The sequence below is a fragment of the Phymastichus coffea genome, unplaced genomic scaffold (assembly GCF_024137745.1).
Source record: "Phymastichus coffea isolate CEN01 unplaced genomic scaffold, Cenicafe_Pcof_1.1 PCOF00006, whole genome shotgun sequence".
In the NCBI taxonomy this organism is placed as follows: Eukaryota; Metazoa; Arthropoda; class Insecta; order Hymenoptera; family Eulophidae; genus Phymastichus; species Phymastichus coffea.
Window position 1 is genome coordinate 5,965,805 of NW_026706817.1, and position 19,307 is coordinate 5,985,111.

Here is a 19,307-nt window from a genome sequence, read left to right on the forward strand (position 1 = left end):
GGGGAATAAGATAGATGAGGAAGTATTTTGTAGCGTAAATTAAATAATTTGGCCGTTGCAATGGAAGTCGTGTGAGCTGATGAATTATCGTAGTAGACAAGAACTTTTTTTTCACTAGATAGGAATGCTTTTCCTTCAATATGACATCAAATTGGTCTAATAATGAGGCGTTATATTTTCCTGTAATAATTCCTCCACTCTATAGGTAATCGATTAGTATTATACCACTTGAGTCTTAAGAAATTGTAGCCATCACTTTTCCAGCTGATCGTACCGTCTTCACTCTTTCGATGTAGATTCATCTCGTCCAGTCCACATTTTCGATTGATTTTTCATTTCTGACGTATAATAATGAATTCATATTTCATGAACAGTAACGTAGCGTTGTAAAAACTTCTTTGAATTACGTTGAAACATGCTCAAACTTATTAGCTTATCAACGATCGACGAGTATAATATTATTAACTTTAACGACCATGTCTTCAGTAGTCACCTCTTTTAAAAGATCAGAGATCTCATTGTCAGCGTTGCTGGTGCTCTCACGGTCATAACCATAACGAAATTCAGAGACAAGAACCTCGTCTCCATAATATTTCTTCAGCTTTTGTTCAGTTTCTTTGATTGATTTTCCTCGTAGAAAATAATGTTTAATAAACGCACGAAACTCATTTTTTTCATGATTTTGTTTACATAATGAAAAACTAAATTAAAATAACTGTAAAAAATTTCCTAACCAACGTACTGACTTATAATTATACTTATACAACTTACTGGTATACTAGATGAGAATCTCTTATAGTATAAAATATGTTACGATAACACCATCACCTTCCGATAAGTCACGGACTTATTAAACGACCCTCGTATATTTTTCTTTTGTTGTTATAACTGCATAATACAGACTGAACAACTTCAGAAGGCTACCACGTCTAGTGAAGAAAGTCCTGTTTGGACTAGAAGAACTTTAATACAAAATTTAGAGAAAAATAATTATAAATTAGATTAGGAGTCACGATGGCTCTGTGGGTAAGATTAGTCATCTGTACAAGAAATCTTAGGTTTGACCGGCGGGCACATGATCACAAATGAAATATTTATATATTCCGTTGTTACCATGATTCCGGTGGTTTAGATTCCACCTTAAACTGTAGGTTCAGTCATGATGCATGCAAAACTTTCTGCTACTGCGCATTTTTAAAAAATAATGGGGGAACTGGACGTAGTTATTGAAGTCATAGTAACATCTAAAGGACTCCTCGCCTATACTCAACTATTATATTTTTATGAAAAGGCAATTTTTGTAAAAATAAAATGAATGAATATAGAACGGGAACCAAAAGAAATTCCAATGAATTACAGAGTTCATATAGAATATGTCAAGTTATACTACTAAAGTGATTGTAGTATTATTCTTTATCGTGCAATATTATTTCAGATAAGTATTTATAAATACTTTTAAAAATAATATTTAAATTATACCGTTTTGTAAAATTTGGCGTTTCATATTTTTTGGATTATTTTCATTAGTAAATCTATTCCAGAATCTTCTTTCTTGAACGAAGCAATTTACATTTATATTGCTCCATGTGTATGTCACTGAATTTTGAATTTCATATAAGTTACTTGTCTTTAAAATTGATTCATCTGTGGGATTGTTTATCGGAAGTGATGTTTTCAACGTCTTTTTATTATTCTCATTGCTAGCCTGTGAATAATAAATCTCATGAGTTCATTCTATTATTAATTTATTTTAATGTAATATAAATTATTGATAAGAATTTACATTAGATTTTTATGTTATATACCTCATATTTTCGGATAATTTAAGGTTCAAAGAATATGCCTTCAAGGACTATACTAGAGAAATACTATTTATCTTCGATGGATTTCTGTCTGCTCGACATTACGTATCCAAGTATTTAAGAGGCCCACGCTCATTTCTTCTAGAGATAAAACGAGTCCTCTACTGACAAATTTTTTCACCGAATTATTTTAATACTTATATTTAAGACGAACTGTCATAATTTAGCTTTTGTACTTGACATTTGATGAAAAAAATTGCTGGTAAAGGGCTAACTTTATCTTTTATATACTTAGCTACTCAAAATCTAGCAGCTAGCTAAGGAAAGCTGTTAGATCCTTACTAACAATGAGAAGTAAAATCCAACAGCAAGGACGAAACATCAACTAATTTTTAAAATCTTATTTTGAATTTCGCGAATCATAGCGAGCTAATGAGTGATAATGATTTGATTTTGTCAGAGTTTGAGGTGAATTCATTTGGGTAAGTTCGTAAGATCAAATAATTTTGATACTTATTATTAAGACGAGCTGTTATAATTTAACTTTTGGAATCCTACTATACTTCTTTACAAGACTCTCTCTTTATTTCATAAGAATAAATACCTTAACAATACAATTAAATGATATTTAGTTTATAATTTTATATTTGAATTAGCGACTTGCGAATAATAAATACGATTTAATACATAGCGTGTAACGAATAAATATTCGTAAAGATACGCATGTATAATAAGGAGTGACCGCGACCAAGAACTGTAAACGCGAATATGAGAGAGAAAGTGGCCGAAAATTCAGGAGCCTACTGAGAAGAACTGCGCAAGCGCCATGAAAAAGGGAGAATGGAACGCGACTAGGCGAAATAGTTAGTATTGCTTCGACCGGCAATTGGTAACCAGAAGATATTTGCTCGTTACTATACCATTCTCTACCGATCCTTCTCCTCATTGCGGTATATTTGTAATTAGTGCGTGGTGGTGTCTGAAAAGATGCCAGATATCCAACCGATAGATCATGCGTCCGTTGAGAGCTAGATGATCAAAGTCAACATGAGCCTCATCGTCCGTGCTGTCGCTCTCCCGACGCAACGAATAGGTGACTTGTTCTTTCCACACTCTAAAGAACAAGTCACCCAATAACACCAGCAGCTCCAACGAGTTGATCGCCCAACAACAAAGTTTTGTCTGCAGCAACAATTTAGGACACCAAGTTCTTTTTCTCGCGATTATTTCCTTTTTTTGTATTATGTGTGTCGTATCTCATCCTAGTTCTTTATTCGCGTCATTTGTCTTCTATCCTTCTCACTCGTCATGATAAACTAGTACGCTTGTTTACTAATGTTTGCGTACGTCTATATTTCTTCACAAAATAATTGTTATGTGTCTCCGAAAAAATACAAATTAACATTTTTTATTTTATTTCAAGTTACGCTTTATATTCTTCTAGCTAACATCCTACTAATTTAAACTGAAATAAAATTTGATTTAACTCATCTATCTTTTTTCTTCATGATTTCTGCGCTCGTTTTCAGCAGTGCAAACCGTGTACAACCAGCACCGAACTTATCATGAGCCTACGATCTCAGAAGATATTCAAACGGGTAGTGATCTAACTTGTGATTTAAAGAATATAGTTGATTTAGAGAAAATCAATAGATATTTAGATATTAGAGAATATTTAGCTCAGCAGAGTTTAACCTAAATAATCGTGCTATTAACCCTGAATAGTTAGGGTCCGGAAGCTTTTTTAGACTTTGGCATCAGGTCCAAATTTGAAAAAATATAAGAAAAAAATATTTTTTCTTAAAACTTTAAATTGGCGGACTAATATGGCGGATTAAAAAATAAAAAGTTTCATCCATATTTACAAAAATTTATATAGAAGAGTTTTTTGGATTTGAATAATAAGTTAGATTTTCAAAATTCAATATGGCCGATTCAATATGACAGCGCAATAATGTTGTAGTTCTCTTTGCTCTACAAAAATTAACTGTATATAACTCTTAATTGTAGAAAGTACTTAAAACCAAGTGTCAAATATGGCATAAAATCTTAAGCTATCGTTATAAAGCAAAGTACGGTAGTTCCATTTCAAAAATAAAAGATTTAATATGATGAACTAACATGGTAAACCGAAAAACAAAAGGTTTCTTCGATATTCGTGAAAAATGGTATATACATATTTCGTGTCTCTGCATATAATTATAATTCAGATTTTCAAATTCTATATGGTGGATTCAATATGTCGGAGAAAAAACGTCGAAGTTCTCGTACATCTACTAAAATCGGCAGTAAATAGGTACATTTTTAGAAATGGTATCGCTTTTCCAGGTGTTTTTGCAAATTTTTAGTTAAATTCTTGGTTGTGGTTTTCATGTATCCAATTGTCGCGTTAATGTACCTGTTCTTAACGTATCCCAGAATAAACGATGAGGTTGTAATGGACATTTGATCCTATTATGTGTGTGTGCTCGCATATTCGTATGTATGTATTGCTGTGTATATGTGTATGTATGAGTATAGATTATACGAAGATGAAGATATATGTGTATGTATGAGTATAGATTATACGAAGATGAAGATGTGATGGGCAATAGATCTCATTGTGTGTCTGCATACGTGTGTATTATGTGTATGTGTGTGTGTGTGTGTGTGGGTGGGTATGTGTGTGTATATGTGTGTGTGCGTGTGTGTAGTGTCAATTCAATACATTATAAAATGTAATAACATTTTTCAGTACTGGGGACTTTAGTCTATTCGCTGGGGTCGCATATCCGTCGCTACAGGCAGGTAGAAGACAAAGGCGTGCAGTAATAAATCTTGCACGCACGTGCACTCGCTAGGACACAGTTCACACAGTACGCGTACGTGAAAAACTCCAGTCAAGGGTGGATCACTGCACTGCACGACCGTATGCGCGAACGCAAAAAAAGAAGGGATTTGTCGAGATCAAGGTGAAGGAATGCAACAAAAGTCTTGTCGAATTTCGGTCACGGGAATACGTCTGCTCTGCTTGGCACCTATTACCTTAATGCCGTCCAGGGCTGCAAGCTGGTCTTTGATGGTGTTCAGCTCTCTTCTCTTAGCTTACTTAGCCTGCTGAAGTTCTTCTGCCTCCTTCTACTCTATACGTTGCTGCTTCCATAGAGCTATCTGGCTTCGGAGGTAAGCTTTCAGCTTGTATTTCTCCTTTACCATTTCCAACCTACGACCTCCGACTGTCCAGGCTCTTCCTCCCTGTTGCTCCACAAAGACTTTGATGGCAGCATAGGCCTCATCTTGGGCTATGCTGGCATTGATGCACCCAGTGCGGCTCTCCGCCGCCTGACCGTAAAGACGATCCCATTCTTCCAAGATAGAGATGGGAATGCCTTGGTAGTTGGTAGGAGCTCTTAGAGCTGCGTTGGTCGCTTTATCTGCTACTGCTACTGCTGCAGCAGTGTTCGACGCGTCCTGCTGCTGTTGTCTTTCGCGAGCATAATCCTTACAGGCTTGCTCGAGAGCGATAGCATGAATAGCGTTGGCCTCCTGCTGTTGCAATTTGCGGTAGGCCGCCACTGCTTACTCATCCTTGCTTTCCATGTCGCTAACGTCGGGTGATGTTCTCTTCGTCTAGGAGCGCGTGGTACTCTCTCCTTTCTCATCTCCAGTATTGGTAATGTCTGGGGAAGTAAGTAGGTAGGTCTCGTAAAGATCTTTCTAACGGGCCACTTCCTTCCGCAGGCTCTCCTTTAAGGTCGCATCGTCAGCTGGCCTAGCGCTCGACGCAGCCTGAGTTTCACAGACGGGTAAGCTTGTAAATTCAGCAGTTGATGGCGAAATCACAACTGCTCCCCTTTGGAAACAGTCTTCTGGCGTCAAGGAACGGGCATTCACTTGTACCATCAGCTGGTATGCCAGCTAAGTAACGTGTACTACCTCCGTGGCAGTCATTGGGAAGACTTGCGCTACATGAGCTAAAAGCCCTTGTAGCCAGATTTATATCTTCGTAGGCAGATCCATGATCCAACAGGAGAATCGAAGGTATTTTTAAACTAAGCCACAAGATTTTAAATAATAAAATCTAGGAAATCATCAAGCGTCGAAAGCAGCAAAGCGGCAAAAAAAATAATAATCAAGCATAAATTGGTGAAGCAGAAGAGGAAAAAATAAATATTAGCGAAGGCGAAGATTGTAGTGAAAGGTCGTTGTAAAAAAACATTTGTAAAAAACAAAATTTTTTTTTGTAATCATGCTTGGAAGAAAAAGAAAAGATAAACTCAGTTGTTCTGGATTTTCCGTGAGCGCAAGCGCCGAGGTGAGACTACTACTGTAATTGGAGTGGGTATCTTTAAGCTCGGCGGCCGGCGTCGTTTTTTCGGGTCGGTCGGTTGTAGTGGGGTCATCGCAGTACTCTTCATTTCTTTCAAGTCTTTGGCAGCCTTCGTGCTCGACGTGCTCGGGCTGTACTCGTCACTTTCTTGTGAAGGCACGAGCGTGTCGTTTATCAATGTTTATGACCTTTCATTATCTGATTGAGTATCCGTCTCATTTTTCAGCGAATCTTCTTCGTTTTCGTTTCCATCGTCAAAAATTTGTTTTTCATCATGTCACGGTTTTAAGTCAACGACAGCAACTTTGCTAACGTCAGTCCTGTTTTTGGTTACGAGATAATATGAATTCATGCCTATACGGTTTTTCACGATAAAGAGGCCAGCATATTTCTTTGTCAAGTTTGCAGCGAAAGCTATTCCCCGATAGTTGTCAAGATTTTTTATGCGAACTCTCCACCCTTCTTTAGCCGCTGACTCGAGTTGCTCCTCAGCGGCGCGCTGTTCCTTTCTTCAAGTCAAATGGGGCGGCTTAGGGTGACGTTCATAATTGAGGAAAGCAGAGCTTGAAGAGGTAGCTTCGTGTATTGCTGTATTGTACGCGAAAGCGAATTCAGCGATATGCGCATCCCACATAGTGTGCTTGTCCTCGAGAAATGCGGTTATCATGGTTTTGACAGACTGATTTACTCTCTAGGTGGGATTATTCTTGGGTGAGTAAGATGCGCTAGTCACATTGATCACTCCGTATGACTCGAAAAATTCATCAACTAATTTGTTTTTGAACGGAGAGCCGTTATTAGAGAGAAACTTTTGCGAAATTCCATACCGTTAGAATACGTGTACTTTGAACTCTTTTAATAGTTTTCGCATTGGCTTTACGAATCGGTATGCACTCAATCCATCGAGTAAATAAATCGAGAAATATCAGCAAATACTCGTTGCCTTGGGGTGATCATAGGTATGGACCCATCGTATCACCAGACACAATCTCCACTTTTACTTGCTGGCAAATAGTATGCAACCACGGGGTCCAGCCTATAAGTGTATAGGCGGCCGTCTACTATTTTCTAATAGGGATGCGCTCGTGGATATTCGATAACCTGCTGCGATTTTTTCAGATACCACGGATCCTTTATACTCTTGTCGATTTTCAACGAGGCCAACGATGCGAGCTCATCTTCTTCGGTCTCATACATGCGTGACTAGCAGTCGGGTACTACGTTATCTTTTCCTCTGCGGTGCACAATATCGAAATCGTACGCCTGTAAGCGCAGAGACCATCGGCCAAGTTTGCCGTTCGGGTGTTTCAAATTTTGTAGCTACTTAAGACTAACATGGTCCGTCACCATGGTGAAGTGGTACCATTCTATGAACGGTCTAAGTTTCTCAATACTCTAGATTACTACGAAACATTCTCGTTTAGTAACTGAGAGTCATCGTTCAGTGTCAGAAAGAACGCGGCTTATAAAGCAAAGAACACGATCCTCGCCGTCTATTTTTGGTAATAGTACGCTGCCGAGACCTGTATCACTAGCGTCGCCTTCGACAATGAATGGATCTGTGAAATCAGGTCTTGCAAGTACAGGCGCAGTCGCGAGTAGAGCTTTTACTCACTCGAATGCATCCCATTTCTCGTCTTTTCACTCAAAGCTTATGTTTTGTCGAGTAAGGGCAGTGCGTAAGACCAGCTGCGTTTATTCGCTGAAGAATATACGTCAGCCACTTTATATGCTCCTCGAAAGTCTCAGTAGCAATGATAAAATCATCAATATACGCAAAAGCTCCATCTCGGGGATGATGAGTTTTATTATTTTTTATTATTTATTTGAGTCCAGAGTAAATATACATTAATAATAATTAATAATATACAATTACATTACATTACATGTAATCCAGCAGAGGAATTTCTTCCGGTACGCTGGTCTGGCATGTTTAATAAACTAATACTAATACTTAAAACTAATTAATAATTTGTATAAAGATATTCGTGATTTTTTGTTCTAATCCCATGTTCTATTTAGCATCTGTCTGGCTGTAGTGAAATATCCTGTTGTTGCATTCTTGGTTCTTCTGTAGATGACACGTTCTAAGCTTGTTAATCTTGCTGGACATGTTAGTCCTATTGCGCAAGTTTCTCTATAGTGTGGAAAAATTTCTTTGTGTTGTCTGTTCGAGACACATTTGCAAGTTGAGGTGAACACTATGTCATCGACAACTACAATGTCTAGGTGTTGTGGTTGATATTCTAGAGGTGATGCTGAGTTCTTGAAAATTTGTGCTCCTTGAATACCTCTGTCAAAATTTAACAGGGCTTTATTGTTGCCTAGATAGTTTATGTCTCCATAGGTCATTCTGATACAATTTGGTTGTTCTATCAGTTTTTCAGGGGCTGGCATCGGTTTTCTTGACAGTGCTCTATAGTTATTTTCATTTGCCATCTCATCAATGGCATCGAAAACTGTTTCTATGGACATTTTGTTATTACTGTTTATGTTATGTTCTTCGAGTGTGGACTTAGTGAATTTTATTCTGTTAATTTGTGTAGCTGTCGTTGTTTTCATATTATTCAAGAGGCTGTTAGCTAGCTTTGTGATCCTGTTGATTTCTTGTGTTGATCCTTTCAGCATTTTTTCATAGTTATACTGAGTGATTCTTTTGTGTGATTTTTTATGAGATAAATTGCAATTGTTATTTGCACAAATAAATGTTCTAATATCTAGTATTAATTTGTTGTGGTCTACTGCATCCTCATGGACTTCCGATGTCGGATACAGAGATCAATTAATTGTTTTATATTTTTGCAGTATAATCTATTTGCCATATTGGGTTTCCTTTGATCCATTTTTTAAGTTTGTTTTTCCTAGTTGTCGTGTTGCTAATTGTTTTCAAGTCATTTGGTAGTTTATTGTATAACATAATTGCTCTTACATAACTGTTTTTTATGCTGATAGTTAGTGTTCTTTTTGGGTGTTGGATTGAGGCGAATCTTGTTTTTCTTTCTTTTCCAATATATTTGTCCTTAAAAGTATCGTAGTGGAATAATAGAGATTCCAATGAAAAGCATTGATCTAAGTTAAGTGGGTATTCATGTGTCACAATTTGGTTTTTATAGATTATTTTTAGTAGTCTGTTTTGCAAGTTTTGTATTACTTTCATTCGACCTGTGTACGCTCCTCCCCAAGCTATAATTCCATAGGTCATTATGCTGTGAAAGAGTGCGTAGTAGATCATTTTTAATGTACTAGTATTCATTATTTTTGATAGCTTATATAGGACAAATGTTAGATATTTTGTTTTTTGGTATAGGATTTGTAGATGTAAATCCCATTTCATATTACTGTCAAAAGTAACTCCAAGATATTTTGTGTTTTCAACTCGGTGTATTGGATGTCCTAGGATTTCAATTTTCAGGTTTTTTGGCGTACTGTCATGATAATTTCCAAATTCCATGTACGTTGTCTTGTCTATATTCAAAGATAGTTTATTAAGAGCAAGCCAAATTCCCACTATTTTTAGATAACTGTTCATATTAGTTTCAGCTTCTTTCCAATTCTTACCTTTCGCTATGATTGCTGTATCGTCTGCAAAAGATAGTATGGATTTTTCTGGTAGTATCGTTAGTAGATCATTTATGTATAGTAGGAAAAGTAGCGGACTCAGTATAGTTCCTTGTGGAACACCCATTTTTACTATTTGTTTATCGCTACTTGCATTATTTACCTTCACACATTGTTTTCTATTTGTTAGATAGCTTTTGATAAGGTTATAGGCACTATCCCTAATACCATAGTTGTATAATTTTTGTAACAGTATCTTGTGGTCAACTGTGTCGAAGGCTTTGGCTAGATCCAGAAAAGTTATTGCTATAGGTTTACTTGCGTCTAATTGTTCATAAATGTTGTTTGAAATATAATTTAGTGCATGTTTTGTGCTTCTGTTTTTTCGAAAGCCAAATTGATTTGTGGAAAGCAAATTACAGTTGTCAATGAAAGATTGAATTCTTCTATGTATTATTTTTTCAAAGATTTTAGCTATGTTGGAGATTAGAGAAATAGGTCTGTAGTTATTTGCTAAATGTTTTTCTTTTGATTTGTGGATTGGTATAATATCCGCTTCTTTTAAAGCATCAGGCCAAGTTTCATTAATAATGCACTTATTTATAGCAAGTGCAAGTGGTTCAGATACGTAGTGGATTAATGATTTTAATAATAATGAATTAATTCCATCAACTCCTCCTTTTTTGTTTTTTAGTCTGCCAATTATTTTCTTTACTTCTTGTTCATTTGTAAAATTTAAAAATATTGTTTTCGGGTTTATTTTTGGGAGGTTGAGCGTTGCATTTTGCGGTTGTATTATATTATTGCTAAGTTCCGTTCCGATTTCACAAAAAAATGTGTTCATTTTGTTTGCAATTTCTTCTGGATTGGTGATTCTATTATTTTTGTCCGTGATGTAATCAATAGTTTTGTTATTCTGAGTATTTCTCCCTAGTTTGTTGTTGACAACTGACCATAATTTCTTAGGATCATGTTGCACCCTTTCTATGATGTTTTTATCGTAATTTTCTTTTGCTATTGTAATTATCTTATCTAAAATTTTGATAAAATTTTTATAGTTATTTTTTTTGTTGTATCGTGAGGATTATATTTCCATTCAATATATAGGTTTTCTTTAGTTTTACATGAGTTTATTATGCCTTTGGTGATCCATTTTTTTCTTGGCTTCAAGCTATTAATAGTTTTGTTTGTGACATTTTTCTTTTCTGCCTGTTTAAGGCAATATTGTATTTTCATGATTAAGTTATTGATAGATTGATTTGTATCATTAGTTTCACTATTTTCATTCCAGTTTATAGTTTGAGCTATATGTTGAAGTTTTCGGTAATTAATTTGTTTTTTATTATGTGAGTGATTTGTGCTTTTTGTTTGGTTCTGCAACGCCATTATTAGTGGATAATGGTCATTGAACGGGGTGTTGACGTTGAAAGTTTTGTATGCGTTATTTTCCATTTTTATAAAACAATTATCTATGCATGTTCCACTGTTGTTGTTGCCCAGCGAAGGTCTGGTAATCGTATTAAATCCTGGATGGTGTCCTTTTTCCATTAACATTTGCAAGAATTCTTGATCCCAAGGATCTTGGCTTAAAATGTCGCAGTTGAAATCGCCTATTAGTATTGAATTTTTTTTCTTTATGTGTTGAGTTATGTATGTTTTGATCAATTGTATGAATTGTGGTTTGTGTAGGTCATGTGATCTGTATATAGCTGCTAACAGTATAGTTTTTTCATTTTCTAACTGTATTGTAGTTTGTAAAATTTTTAAATTTTGTATTTGAATTATTTCTGTTGATTCAATTATGTCGTCTCTGATATAGGTCACCACGCCATCAGCCTTATTAATACTACTGTTGCTATAGTACATACTGTATCCTTCAATATTGAAGACTAGAAAATGTTGTAAATTCCATGTTTCAGTACATATTATAACACTTGGTTTTTTTTTGTAGGTTGTTTATAAATGTTAGAAGTTTGGTGTAATTGGCATTCAAACTTCTGATATTAACACAGATAATAATTTCCTTTTCTGTTATTATGTGCTCATTTAATTCATCAGTGTTATTAATAATAATTTCGTTGCTAATATTTTCATCGATGGGATGCATTTTTATTTGTATTTCGTATTATTGTTACCATGTAAGTTGAGCGAGGATATGGAGGCTAATGACGCTAATGATGCGCCGCTTGATAGAGCAGGACGCGCGTTAATTGTTGGTTTTTCTGCAGCCGGGTGTTCTATTTTTCCGAAGTAGCGTTGGTGCGTTGGCATTATCGGGTAATCTGTCATTTCAATGTATTTGTTTATTTTTGCTTTTAAAATTTCACAAGATTGGCTGTTAATTGCACTGTGTTTAGTATCAAATTTAGTTTTGTATTTAGTATTGTGGTATGTGTAATTAGGACATGTTTGTGTTTTATTGTTGCATTGACTACCAGTGTGATTACCGCCGCATTTGTAACACGTGACTTCATTTTTACATCTGCTCCCACTATGTCCAAACCTAGCACAGTTATAACAAGGGCTTGTATTTATAATGTCATAGACTTTGCAGTTTTGGCAACCAACAAAAAGTCTGCTTTTATTCTCTCTAATGTGTTTGTACAAATTAGCTGATACCTCCATTATAACTGTCATAGTTTGCAATTTCTCATTTGTGTATGTGTGTATTACTTTACCTTTGTCATCATAATTGTGGAAATTTCTTTGGTTTATATCAAGGTCGAAAAAAAAAAGATTTTTTTTTTTATGTAATTTACGATACTTGTTATGTAGTATTATTGAATGGGTGGAAAAAAATTTTTTTTCGTGGTTTCTCATCTTTTTAGCGTACCGACTGTGAGAAAAAAAATTGAAAAAAACCGAAAAAAAAAATTTTTCGAAAAACCAAAAAAAAAATTATTGCAGTATTCTACGTGAAAAAACAAACATTTTTTCTCCTACAAATTTTTTTCGATTGTTACAATTTGACGGAGATAAAAAATGTTGAAAAAAACTGTCACTTCCAGGAAAAAATGCCCGTGCGCGCGTCATATTTGACGAAAATAAATTTTTGATGAATGATTCAGATAGGGCTTGGTAATAGCTAAAAAATGGTGTACTTCAAATTTTCGTACGATTTTTTTTCCAAAATTGGCTAATTGTCAAAAATAATAAAAAAATTTCAGAATTTTCAATTTTGCATAATTGTTGCAAAATTTAAAAAAACAATCGATGGCAACCGTGAGTCATATCATTTGAAAGCTCTCCGAAAGACCTTTCAAACGCACCCACGCGCGTCTCTGTACGTTAATTTCTACCAGAGATATAAAACTTTGAAGTTAGACTGATTTTGCCCGTGGGGGGGTAAAAGTGCGTGAGCGGCACTGTATGTTCATCGTTTTCATTCATTATTTGTTTCTCATGCACGAGCTCATTTAGTATTTCTTGTTTTATTTCCTCTCTACTTACAAGTTTGAATTGTGTTATGAAAGCACTAGCTTGTTCACTTAAGTCCCCATATGGCAAGTTTGATGTTAGTGCAAAATTTGGATGCTCCTGGCATATTATGAATGAGCTGTTTATTAGTTTGATTGCATTTCCTGCATTGATTTTTGCTACTATTTCACTCGTATGATAGAAATTTCCACATACTAAACACACAACTGCTCCTACTTTTGTATTTGGATGACACTTGAAATGCTTATGTAGCGATGATGCGTCAGGCGGTTGCATTTCCGTACCGCTAGACGGCGACATCGCGACTGTGAAAGTTTGTCAGCCAACATTTGAAATTTTGCTGGGCCACCAGCCAAACCATACGGCATTCGAACAAATTCGAAGAGGTCAGTCCAGAACACTCACGTATTTAGCATGTTACAGCTTTCGTAGTATCACGTCCATATATAGAAGTGGATACGCTGTTATTTTTGAAACGGAGTTCACTTTCGTATAGTCAATACAAAAATGGTACGTGTTGTCTGGCTTTCTTACCACGACGACAGGGCTCGACCATTCGCTTTTTGACTTGCGAATAATGTCAGCGCGGAGCATTTTATACACCTACTTGTGCATCTCCTCCTCGAACTTTTGAGAAACAGGATATCTCTGCTTTATAGGACGCTTAGTGCCGACGTTAATATCGTGCTCGATTCATCCTGTGCAGCCTAGCTGTTCACAGGAGGGGCCAGGCATCAAGTCACTCACTATTTTATTGATTTCATCGCGCTGCTCTTCAGTGAGATCTTCGATACCCAAAGAAGCCAGTGACATCGCTTCCTCCGCATTAAGTAAAGAAAGCGTAGTAGGCACTTTTTCATTGCAGCTTTCAATTTTTAGCATGTTTGTCTTTGGGTTGAGATATGCCGAGAAAGTGCGAATAAAATCAGCGCCGAATATGCAGTCTGTATCTGCCTCATTCAAAATCATACAATCAATAAAGTGAGTGACGTCACTCACAGTGAAATGTCGTTTTACGCTATCTCTTATAGGAACTCGATGACCGTCGATAGCTTTTGCGCTCGCGCCTATGTAGCGTTGGACATGAATATTCATCGCGGCCGCTATTCACAAGCCAACTAGACCGAGAGAAGTGCGCAAAGCTCCGCTATCATAGAGCGCTCGAAAATTGAATTGGCGGATATCGACTGTCAGCCATCACCGGGAATTCTTCGCCACGCTAGCGTTTGCCGCAGCATCTCCATCGTAACACGTAGGCACTTCACTCGAGTCAGCCAGAGCTAGCATTGAGTGAGTTGTCGTGTCTTCCGCTGCCTACGCTACTCCTGCGATGCTATCTGTTTTGAAGGTCCGGTCGGGTGAAGGAGCGATAGGGACCTTATCTATTCACTCCCCTCCTCGTTTTTTCCTATTTTTTTCTTGGAGCACTCGTGGGATGTCAATTTAGTGTAGCCAGACCAACTACAGTCCCAACACATGAGCTTTTCAGCATCAGACCCCAGTATCTCGTTCTTATTTTTGTCTGATCTCGGGGTGAACACCTTGGCTTGACCACCCCCTCGAGTCCAGCTACCTCTGCCTTTGCCTCGATCACCGCGGCCGCGGCCGCCTCGGCCACGCGGCGATTACGTGGGCGCTGTACTCGATGACACTTCCGCCGTCGACTTCTCCGTCGTCTGGGGTAATTTTTCCTTTTTATGTTGACTAATTGTGTCAACTGCTGGTAAACCTCTATATTTAGCTGTGATCCATACATTGAACTTTTTCTCGAATACGTTGCCCAAATTCTTTTCCATCTCTGCCTGGTTGATAGGCGGAGTAGTCGAAAGCGAAGCGATACTCGCTTTTGGCTTAGTACCTTTTGCTTTCGGTTGGTACGCCGCCTCTGGCAACATACTTTGGTCGACAGCCGGTCCAGTGCTCGTCTGACTCTGCTGTCTCTACCTCCAGAGTAGCATCGTGAGCAGCAGTCGCTTTTTCAAAGCGGGCAACATATGGCCAAAGTCAATTGGTCACTATCGCTCCAAGGCCTTTCAAAACGACTAAAAATGGAGAGACATGAGTAGTACGACGAGGAAGATAATTTCTCAGTCGTGTGGATCGCTGCAGGACTCTGCGCTTTGGTTTGGTCTAGAGAGCCGAGTCGTCCACAGCTACTGCAGCAGATTTATCGGCGTTTTTTCCATCACTCCCAATGCCGTGTCCACCAGAAGAGAAGATAAGGCAGTTTGAGTTGATCAATCCCTTATGAGCTCTCTCTCTGCTTTCTCTCTTTCCCCGTTTTTCCATTCATCATCGGTGTGCGTATATCAATCGCAGTGTCGTGGACTCTAGACGACCTGGTGCTCCACGATGAGCAAGATTGCAGCCGCTAAGTGACCCTCGGTTGTCTGAGTCTGCCCGAGAGACTCACCACTGCATGCCGTGTAACAATTTGTAGTAGTTGAGCATCTCTCCGTAAACACCGTTTCGCCTTGAGCATTTGTCTGGAAAGAACACGCCCGCAAAAGACTGTGTTTTATTATGATTATTCTTCATTTGTTTTTTTTTCTTTAATTTAAGTTTATAATTTCTGTTATTTTTTCTTTGTTTGTAATTAAATAAATTGTTGGTTTTGTGATTTGTAATTTATAAAATTGAGTTTAATTTACTTCTTCTTTACATTTCAGACTCTCTCGCGCGGGAACGTCGCGACCTGTATGCCTGGCAGGTTGCTCAGTAGCCGAAGTATTTTGCATTCCGAATCCTTGCATAAATAATTAAGTAAATAGAGTCGCAGGTAAACATTTATCGTAAAATTCGACTCTTCCTTTACACAGTAAAAAATAAAATACACGCAAAAACATAACTGCCGATAATAATCTCAGTAGAAACGAAATAGATCTTGTAAACTGCAACGGTAGTCGATTTAATTAATCGACTCGTTCGCGATTCTGCTTCTCGCGCGTTAGTTCGAACTATTGAGAGAGAGGGGGCGCGCGATCTTTTGAATAAGCAGTTACGCCTCAGCTGTGAACGCGAGTTACCGCCGATTTGTTTTTCGCACTTTATTTTCGCCGAATAAAGTTTCCTTGGAACAATTACGTGCGTGTGTGCAACAATAGTTTTGCAGCAGCAAGCTGCGGTGCAGAAGTAGCTGATTGCAGTAGATAAAGGCGAATTGAGGCAGCTCAGCTGATAATCAAGGGGCAGCGGCAGTTAAGATTTTTTACAACAACAATTACAGCTGATCACCGTAATTGCCCCGCATGGTAGGTGCACCATCCGTCATTATATGCGATACAAAATACATTCGGTATTTTGTTTAATCGTGTTAGCGTTAATTTTTTGTATTCGCGTCGAGCGTTAGTTCGCGATAGAATTCGAATATACTCTCTCTCTCTCTTTCTCACCAAACATAATTAAATTGTAAAATCCTATTTTCGTGCGTCAGTCTTTCGGCCCAACAAAGACTGTAGTGATTTTTTATTAATTAAAGTCTGTTAAAGTTATTCGCCGTTTTCGTCATTTGATTTTCTTGGTAGCTTAAGTATTTGAAACAGGCTTAGGTTTTAATCCAATTATATCTAGAGTATTAAGAAGATTAGGAGTAAAGTCGCTCACACTTAAAACTCATCAAGTGTAACAAGACACGTGACTTAAGGTGAGTTCAACTCCGATCGACAGAAGACAACTAAGATAAATCATCTGACGTTAAGGCGAATACACGTATTATCATACGTGTTTAACGGAGCAGCGGTTTGCTCTGCATCGTGGGAGTTTGTTCTTAAATAAATTTCCCATTTTCAGATTTATCTCCCCCGTTACAAAACTTAAATTCGAAAATATTATATATTCTACGTATTGCGACGAGTCAATCTATAATTTAATTTAATGAAAATATTAAAGAATTTCTTACTTTCTTAAAAGGTATTCTACTACCAAAAAAATTAATAAATAGATTTAGAGTTTCTAAAGATTTACTAATCAGTAACCTTAGTTGGAATGAAGTGAAATATTATTTAGTTGAGTAAGACTCATCTGTAAAAAAAAAATTTTACTAATAACGACTTAACTTGTAAAAAAAAATGAATTGTATAATATTTTGTATTTACTTAGAAGGTAAAATAATTTTTTTTCTTCAATCACTAAACTTTGAAATTTTAGCGACAAATCTAGCTCCTAGTAACTTTCTTTTCCTTGACGTAATTAGATTTAGAATATAATCAGAAGACTATTGCTGCTCATTGGTTGTTTCTGTTGCTGCTGCTGATATTGTCGGCGACTTTTTCTCGACGAGAATGAGTTCCATAGACCGTAGTTGCGATTGATGTAACATTACTCCGACCTAATTCTCCGCTCCCTTCTCTAAGTTCGTCAGCGCCTCTTTAGTGGTGACCAATGCTAAAGCTACGGCAGAAGTGATGGCGGCGGCTGGAACGGGAACTACGATGGCGGCGACAGTGGTGGCTGGGGCGGCAGCTGGGAGCTCGATCGAGACCATTACCGCTGATTCTATCTCCTTTCTTTCCACTAATGGAATACCGTAGTGATCCCAAGAAAATGTATCGGTGGCACCAGGAAGCAAAATCGTTTGTCATCATGCGTACTGATGCTATATAACTGATGATGGCGAGATCTGATGATCTTTTGCTCACAGCTTAAAGATACATTCTCACGAAGACACTTTATATAATCTTCAAATACGATTGTAGCTTTCACTACGGAACTTTTTGACTTTTCGCCTTTTTTATTAAGTTTCCATTCTGAACTCTAACGCTGTACTTTTTATACTCCTGAGTCTGATAAACTCCAATATTATTTTACTGTTATTTCCATCTTTCATCAGTCAAACCACTTTCTTATTGGCTCTTGGAATATTGAACTGATTAAAAATATTTTTACTATGGAAATTTGGCCGAATTGTGAGAGCTTCAGCATCATATCGCCCTTTCTACTTATAACGGGGTTGTTACTTGCCCGCGTTATTTCGCGAGAGAACGAAGGAATTAATATGCAACTCGTTGCGGGCGTACAGTAGCCGCACGAAGCTATGCCCGGATGTCCAGTTATGCCTTAAGGCCCGCGAGAGCGTCGTGGATCAAGCAGCTAATCTTCGTATTAATATATCGACGGAGGAACGTGAGAGACAGTAGAGTCAGGTGTAAATAAGAGGAAGGCACATATAAGATAAAATTGTGTTTATATAACGTAAGAGTTTACAAGGAGTGCAGCGCAGCGATAAAGAGAGAAAGAGAGAGAGACAGTAGATACGAGAAGGCACTTACAAAGAACGACTGAGCCTCGGATGAACCCTGCTTGGCTCTTGAACGCAGCAAACCTGGCGACGGCCTTGCACTCACTCAATTCAACGCACTCTCTCACACAGCACTCTCGATGCACGATTTGTCATCAATTGTCTCTTTTTCGAGATGCCTCAAGGCCAAGCTGAGATGGGAAAAGAGTTGTTGAATTACAATATGAAAGCCGGCCGGCGAGAACATGTGCGCGTTCGGACACGATCAACAAGCTAGTCCCGCGGAAGAGCTCCCTACTCTCTCTCCTTCTCTGCCGAACATATATCAGTTCGTATAGCGTGACAGTCTCTCCTCATTCCCTCTCTCGCACATGAGCATATACTCAGTTTAAGCCTACGCGAGTCTATTCTCTCTCTTGCTGTTTCGCGTTGTATTGTTAATATTCTCTCTCTTTCTTACCTTGTATTCTATTGCCCGCTGCAGCTGCTACTGCTAAGCATTGTACATAAGTTAGTATTATACCAAATAATGAATATAGATATATATGTATATATCGTATGTACATAAGTAAATATGGTCGTCTGAGAAAGAGAGACATAACGAGTGATTTATCACATGTTATATACTTGCTCACCAATTTCACTTAGATATTTTTCTTTTCATTTTTCGTAATCATCCCGTACATGACATTGTTGAATAGTTTAAATAGCAGTTTTTTTAACTCATTTTTCGCCTATTTACGCATGTCTTTATTCAAATAAATATATTTCTTTAACCACGCACTCTCATCAAATTTCAAAGCCTAATGAATTTTCTTGAGACGCAAGCCATGTTTTATTACTTGCTTCAACGCTCTTTATCATCCAGAGTCGTTATGAAATTTTCTGATTGAGTTCTGGAACAGACTTGAGCTCTGAAAATAATGGTAGATCTTTTTGTGCGTCGTGGATTTCCATTGGATAC

The 19,307-nt window shown here is 37.4% G+C and overlaps 1 protein-coding gene across 4 annotated transcripts in view; it reads right to left on the reverse strand.

The window, feature by feature from the left end:
- The window catches only part of LOC131668403 (protein white), a 625,545-nt gene that overhangs the window by 484,455 nt on the left and 121,783 nt on the right, over window positions 1-19,307 (reverse strand). For 3 of the 4 annotated variants that reach the window (XR_009302267.1, XM_058942531.1, XM_058942521.1), the window contains exon 2: window positions 1,480-1,705. The exons of the other annotated variant lie outside the window; for it this stretch is intronic. Coding sequence is in view for 2 of the 3 variants with exons in the window: in XM_058942531.1 (XP_058798514.1) it covers window positions 1,480-1,705 (226 nt within the window). In the remaining variant the exon portion in view is untranslated. The remainder of the gene's footprint in view (window positions 1-1,479; window positions 1,706-19,307) is intronic. 4 annotated transcript variants of the gene reach the window in all.